General features: G+C 34.6%; 1 protein-coding gene across 1 annotated transcript; it reads right to left on the reverse strand.

The window, feature by feature from the left end:
- Positions 1–2,761: 2,761 nt before the first annotated feature.
- Positions 2,762–5,144, reverse strand: LOC139869341 (uncharacterized). The gene has a single exon (XM_071857656.1). It carries the CDS (start codon positions 4,092–4,094, stop codon positions 3,069–3,071), a length of 1,026 nt encoding a protein of 341 aa, XP_071713757.1. The 5' UTR covers positions 4,095–5,144; the 3' UTR covers positions 2,762–3,068.
- Between the last annotated feature and the right edge of the window lie 2,946 nt (positions 5,145–8,090).

The following is an 8,090-nucleotide window of genomic DNA, read 5'->3' on the forward strand; positions in this document are numbered from 1 at the left end:
GATTAGTGTTCACTCAACACGGCACGTTGTTATTCAGTTATCCAAACTGATAATGAGGGTTAAGATTAGAACTCAACTCACCAATAAACCTAGTGCTTTACTAAGGATAACCTCTGAGGTATAGTTACCTTTCAATTATACAACCAAGGGGGATGTTTTTCACTAATCAACGAGAACTCCGAGAGTCTAGAGATAAGTAGGTCTGTGTAATTGACACATCCAACCAGATCTGCACCATTCTAATCATAGCTTTAACATAAACATAATTACCTTTCCCTAGCACAAACTGATATCTTGGTCAACATTTCCCTGATCTGCATACTCCGGATATCCCTCCATCACCTTACCTTTCCGTAATTAAGATTATTAGCTTAAAACCAACTACTATCTTTTATCCAGGTAATTTAACCAAAGACAATTATCCACTTAATCTTCAATTCGTTAAACCATTCAAAAACACGACCCTGGGTTAACTTACACCTTCTACCTTAAGAAAGTTAAACGTAAATTTAGGCCCCACAAAATATAAATAAAACTGTCCGTTTCGGTCATATCATTTACTCTGCGCCACATCAGCTTTCTCTCTCCTCCTTCCTCACCGTTTCCTCCCATAACACTCTCATAATACACCATTGCCAGCCATGATATATTTCCTCGAATTTTATTATTATTTATTAAATTCCGATAATATATTAGTTTTTATAAATAATACTGTTATTAAAATAAAACAAACTTAAAATTAATAAAAAAACGATTACAATTTATCAAGGTTGTAAAAGTCGCGAGTCGAGGACGCATCGGTCGAGACTTAAAAATGACGTGTCGGCCGAGTCGGGGACGCGTGGGGGACGCATCGGTCGTTGACCAACATTGACTGTATTAATAATTTCTTAAATATATATTTATATATGTATAAAATAGTTGATTCTGTACCATAAATTTCTTAAATAAGAACTTGAACTTAAATACAATCAAACTTCAAACTCAATTAATGTTACTGAGTACATAATCAGTAAGGACACAGAGAAAAGAGCGGCTCAAAAAATAAAAACAAACCCTAATTTTAAAACATGTCACATCTTGACGAAAATTTGACTGATTTTGACCGTTTTTGACAGACTTTGACCGTCTTTGACAGACTTTGACCGTCTTTGACAGACTTTGACCGAACTTTTAGCTTTGACCGTCTTTTGAGTCGTTTTCAGAAAAAACGGGACGGAGAACCCAAAAACGACGCATCGGCCGACGCGTCGGTCAAGTCGGCCGACTTTTACAACACTGCAATTTATTAAAAGTCCTAAAAAATTAAAAATTACAATAATTAGCAAGTCCTAATATAATTACTACTTTATTTTAAAATTCTAAAACTTAAAACGTACGATTTATTTCCAACGAGAATCTGGATGAGATGGATCACCTTCACATGGGTCAAATGATACATCATCATCAAATTCCAAATATAGAGAAATTCGATTTGAACGGAAGATGAGAGTTTCTTTTATACCGTTCCATTGTTTCTCGGTACGAAGGTATAGAGCGGAAATTCAAGCAACTTGTCTAAACACGTCTGTATGTTCAAACAGTACATTTTTCTTCAAAAATTCAAGCAACTTATCTAAACAAATGTCTAGAATGTCAATGTCTTCAAACGAAATATTTGAACCACGTTCGTAATCGTACAATTTGAATTCGTAGTCGAATTCACTGCCGTAATAAACATCGAACGAGACGATCATCGGGGGAATTGTTACCATTTTCGAAGATTTGTGTGTGAAGTGTGTTTTTTTTTTTATTATTTTGAAGTGTTTTGGGTTTGTAGTGTTTTGTTTATGTATAGTGTGTGTGTGTGTGTGTATATATAGCTGCAAATTGATCCGTTAAATATCAAAAAATAGCTGTTGCACGTCCTCATATATGCTCAGCGATGAAATATCTCAGGACGAACAAGGTGAGGGAGTTTGAGGGCGGCTGAGGGCGGTTTGATTGCCATCGGCGCCCACAGAGGGCGGTTTCGAAGCCATTGTGCATGACGTGCGGTTGGGATTGATCTCATGTAACTTTTTTTATTCTAATTCGGGCCGTAAACAAATCACACATGAGTAACTTCAGATGATTAACTAGGACCGTAAACAAATCATTAATAGGATATCACATGATTTACTATAATGCTTTTTCAAAGAAAAAAAAAAGGGTTAAAACTATAGACTTTATACCTTACTAAATGTCCCGATGTTGCCCATACCTGCAACGAAACAATTGATGACGTGACTTTTAAGTAGTCATGACACGTTGGTGATACATCGGAACATAAACTGGAAGTATATAGCCTACATCGGAAAAAAACTGAATGTATATGACCTATTTGTAACCATATAAAATGGAAAAAAAAATGTTAAATAATTAATTTTACCGGTTCGGTAGATAACCGGTAACAAAATGTTGACATTAGTACACTTTTTGAAAATATATAGCTGACAGTAAGACACAAATGGGTATATGAGTGACATCGAGACATTTGAGAAAATATATATAGCCTATTTTTCGGGTTTAACCCAAAAGAAAAAAGATAAAGTTAGGGTTATCATCATCATACATATAGCCATACACACGTTAGCATCAACACATTACGAATCGGCAGGCCCTAGGTTAAGCAAGGTTGCATTATGAAGTTCATGTGTCTTCGAGCAAACTGGACAACCTTAATATGTAATCATTATAAAAAACAGAGATAAACAGTATGAAGGTTATGGTCAAACTACAGATGTTTCACCTGTTTATTCAGTAAAACACCAAACAAATTTCACCATAACATTAAACATAATTCTCATGAAAATCATGTCGGCAGAATCAAACTCAGGTAGATCCTATATAACTAACCGGTCGCGATCTTATCAAAACCACACGTTCTAGAACTCCCCATTAAGCAATCCATAAAATCAGTTAACTACAATCAGTTCATCAAACATCTATCCTTTAAAAAAACCATAAACAGTAACTACAACAATAGCATTCACAAACATGCCCATGTGGAATCACTCTTACAAATGCATATCTTCAGCTTACAAAGTTTAGATCTCCCCAAGATATATCTGTTTATCACTGCTGCAAGATCCGATAATTGGCTCAGTGGGGTGAAAAACACATTCATTAACCGATCCAGTATGACCCGGAAGCTTATACAGAATACGTCTTGAAGTAGTATCCCAAATATACACCATCCGATCCGAACTACCAGCAGTAACCTTACTCCCATCTGGCGACCAGCTACACTTAAGAAGATTCTGTTCAACATTGTGTTGGTGTCCCTCCATTATCTTCACACAACGATTTTGCGGTGCGTATGGACGCATGTCCCATATACGAAGCGTACAGTCCATCCCATTGGTGAGAAGATACGACCCATCGGGGCTTAATTGCATACCCGTTATCATATTTTGATGGCCTTGAAGAGTCATTGTTACTTCATTTCTCCTAAGATCCCAAACCTTCACATCATTATCGATTCCACCACTGTATATCTTGTCCGAAGCATCAGAGAATCCAACGGCTGTGATCTGATATTTATCGGGAAACGTCTGGATCGCACCCCGTTGGCGCAGATCCCAAAGCTTAGCGGTTCCGTCATCTGAACCGCTCACTACGAGAGGTGGGCCCCTGCGAGAAGGGCAACATGAGTTGACAAAAGACGAGTGCTCTGCCATCTTCTTTATCTGCTTCCCGGTTTCTACGTCCCATGCCCTAAGTGTCTTGTCGGGACTGGCGGAAATTATCTGGGACCCGTCACTGGTCCATTGCAGATCCAACACAGCGTTTTTGTGCCCTTTTAGAACCATGTAGTTCTTGCATTCACCGTGTACATGCCAGAGGAAGATTTCTCTGTCGTGGGACCCAGAAGCAATTACAGTTCCTGCTGGATTAAACTTCATAGTATAGATGGCACTTTGATGACCTGTCAGAAGCATGATAGGTGACAATAGACTTGACATTCTTTGTTTACCATTAGGCCCACTACTCATATTCTGGTTACCACTAACTGTGGACAAATCCATTGGCCGTGTGCCCATAACGGACAAGGCACCTTCACCTGCTTGCATTCTAGCTTGTTTGATGATCGATAAGAATTTTACTGCTGAGTTCCTGAAAACAGGTTATACTGTCATTATTTTGACTTGAAATGAAGAAAGACCAAAACAAAATGAATATAAGATAATGAAGTTACATCCAGAGGAAGGAAGAGTGATAAAGAGCATAATTACCATCTTTCTAACCAAGCCTACTTGAACCTTCATGCTATTTAGATAAATACTTAAACATGAAGTATCAAAAATCACTCAAAATGGAAATGTAATATCAGGGTGAAATGGCATTAGAACATTAAGACTCAGGAACTATGACCGACAACACATGCATATATTCTATTGACGAGAGGAAAGATTTGAAACGGAGAAACCAAACACTGAATAGTGCTGGATTCTTCCGAATAGACACAAATGGTGCTTAGTGAACATCGAATTTAAAGGAGTATCACTTCTTGATGCTACAAGAAGATTGTAATAATTAAGTGTCAACTTTCTTGTTTTGTCTTTCTATTGGAATACCAACTTTCTTGTTTCCACAAGCCCATAATGATTGTCACCATGGTTGGAATGGATGCATATATTATGTCATGTGTGTGCGCACTTTTCTTTTTCGATTTGAATGTGGTGATACTGACAGTAAGAATAAAATTGTTGTGTTTATAGCATTGTAGGTCAAAAGCCGACTAGATCAGATAGCAACTTGCAGTCGCAAAGATGTGATACTATAAACAATTGGATGTCTGGTGTAAGAAACTCTATTAGAGTGCTCCCAACAATGACATACTTCTTGCCAGGACTAGCTGTCACATCAGCGCCACATCAGCACTTCTTCCTTCCCATGACTAATCCTGGACTAAACACTACCAATAGTGACATGCTTCCTCAAATAAATTGGGACCCACTTAAATCATTTTATTAAAGAGTTTACAAGCTTTAATGCTAATAGTACAGGTAACATATACATCTGTCCACAAACATTTCAAAGAAAGACAGGGAGTAGGGCGAAGGGAAGGAGGGCGGACCTGGACTAGCCCAGGACTATTTGCTGCCAATGGCTTCCTCAGGAGCCAGGAGGGCTAGCCTGGAAGGGGAGGAAGACATGACTGTTGGCAATTTCTCATGTGTAAGCAAAACTGGACCAATAATTGGAGTTTATACTCATAATTTGCTTTATCTTACAAGACTCCAAAAGGCGATTTACTGACTTAATAGCAGATACACAAGCTGACAAGCAATCAACAATTGTTACTAGGAACTCAAATTCTTTGAATACTCATTTTTCTACTAATAGATCGACTTACAGTGAGGTTTCTACACACACACACACACACACACGTGTCTGTATATCGTATGTATACATATCTAGGGTTTGTAACAAAAAAGAAACATAGGGCTAAAAACGAGCTTTTAGCTATAATTTGTACTAGGACACAATCACATGTGGAACAGTATGAATCACAATCGGGACCTTATGCATCTCGAAAATTCCAGAACTCAGCAACCTCTTGAGACAAATCAACGAAACAAATACAGTATATACAGATATATACACATTATAATATATATAATAAAAATAAATATTGTACTCTAAGAGATCAACAGTCAATTGTTACGATAGCAAGGAAACATACGATATGAGCTAGTTAAGCGATGAACAGACCTGTTGACAAATAAATGAGTGACGCTCAACGCAGAATGACAAAGGCGGCCACGAACCCCACGGAACTAATTAAGCTAATTAAGCCAACAGTCTCTAAAATACACTTCGGAAACAGTTACGATTATTATAAATTGGGCCCTATTTTTTTTTTTTAGACAAAATTGCTGAAATGGTCCATGTGGTTTGTATCAAAATGTTAGTTTCATCCCTATACTTTTTTTTTATGGATTTGGTCCCAGTGATTTGCATAAGTTGCTGATTTAGTCCCTCTGACTGACGGTCGTCAACAAATTCCGTTAACTCCAGTCATGTGCCATACATGTGAGGGTATTTTCGTCTTTTTCTTTCTTTAATTAACAAAGTTGTTGAAATCGTCCCGTGATTTGTACCAAAATGCTGATTTCGTCTCTATTTCAAGTAGATTCACCTGCAACTCCATTTATTTCTACTCAAAGTTTCAAATTATAATCTAACTTTTTTTCGATCCAGATCTTCAAAATTCTTTTGAAATCACATAATTTAAGTTTGAAAACACATATACATACTTCTAAGATTTTATTCGTTAATGATTCGAATTCAAAAAGAAAAAAGTTACACATCAGTTCAGATCTACACTTACAACAAGAATGAAATGCAAACCAAACACTTATAAATGCTTCTACAAATCTTATCCTTAATCATCTTCAAACTTTCATCCTCTTCGCTCCATTCAAACACAGATTTGAGTAAAATCCATTTAAGTAAACGCTTGTACAAAATTATCTTAATCATCTTCAAACTCGTCCTTTATTCAGTTACCTTACATTACCTTCAAATCAAAACCCAAATTTAAATAATTTCAAACCCAGATTCAACTCGTGCTTTATCATATTTTCCATTTCTTTATGAGTTACCTTCTAATCAAACGACCATTTAACTAACTTTAGCAACTTGACATTTCCATTTGACAAAACCCATAAACTCATATTCATTACTCAAACATACGAAGTATCAAATTTATATCAAATTAAAATTCATTACAAGCTTCTTACCACAAACCCACTACCGTCAAGATCTAATATTTCTGACGAAGACCCAATGATAATCTGATTCTGATTTAGTTTTGGGTAAAACTCACTGGTGACCATGAGTCAGAACCACCATAACTTCCATCAATGAAAACGGGACGGACTTTCATGTAATACAATAATATTATGCGATATAGTTGTTAGAATTAAAGACGTAAAACAATTTATGATATACAATAAAAACTCATTATTTAATAATAATTATATATATATATATATATATATATATATATATATAATTATTTAAAAAAATAAATAAATAAATAAATAAATTTTAAATACAATATTTAGAATTACTCGTTTTATCCTTTTTAACGAAATTAATAACGAATATTTATATTATATTAATAATTGTAGATGAATACATGTAATGTGTATGTATATATACATAAGTAGTTAAATGAATATTGTAATACAAATAATTTATAAATAATATATGTACGAGTTTATAATATTTCATGTTTATGTAAATAATTATGTACTAATATTAATTTGATATATTATTATTATTATTATTATTATTATTATTATTATTATTATTATTATTATTATTATTATTATTATTATTATTATTATTATCATTACTAACATTTTTATTAATAATTATCAATATACTTAGTATTAATATTAGTATTATTATTATTTTTAGTATTATTGATAAATACAAAGAGTATTACTATTATTAATATATTTATATGTACTAATTATTAATATTAATTATATATATTTAAAATCTGAAAAGAATCGAATTCAGTATCACGTTCCCATCGATCTTTATTTAAATTTTGTTCTTGTCTGCTATAGTTATCTGTCAATCTCAATTTCTTTACCCAATAATTATGATCAATTATAAGTCTACCACTCATTCCATTACTCAGACAAACACTCCTTCTGTAACTCATTCAGTCAAACAACAAACACCAACACTTTCTTTAATTACTTCATCTCTGCTACTAAACTAGTTTTGATTTAGGTTCATGATGCTAGCCAAAAACATAATCAACATAAATCATGAACCATTAACATCACCTTGAAACCACCTCTTTTTCTCATCATTTTTCCTCTCCTTGTTAGCATCAACCATCACCATCATTACCTCATGTCACTGTTGCTAGTTGAGAACAATCAAACACCATCTTCTATTACTACATCGTGAATAATATGTTGCAGTTGCTCGAGAACCATACACCATCGACAATCATAATCTCATCATGGAAACCATGCTAATATTTAGGTAACCATGACTGTTGTTCAATCTTAAACTCACACACACAAATTACCCAA

The sequence above is a fragment of the Rutidosis leptorrhynchoides genome, chromosome 1, assembly GCF_046630445.1.
Source record: "Rutidosis leptorrhynchoides isolate AG116_Rl617_1_P2 chromosome 1, CSIRO_AGI_Rlap_v1, whole genome shotgun sequence".
Lineage (NCBI taxonomy): Eukaryota > Viridiplantae > Streptophyta > Magnoliopsida > Asterales > Asteraceae > Rutidosis > Rutidosis leptorrhynchoides.

Bases quoted from the DNA above. Each gene is read 5' to 3' on its own strand.
- LOC139869341 (XM_071857656.1), bottom strand. From the start codon at position 4,094: ATGCAAGCAGGTGAAGGTGCCTTGTCCGTTATGGGCACACGGCCAATG.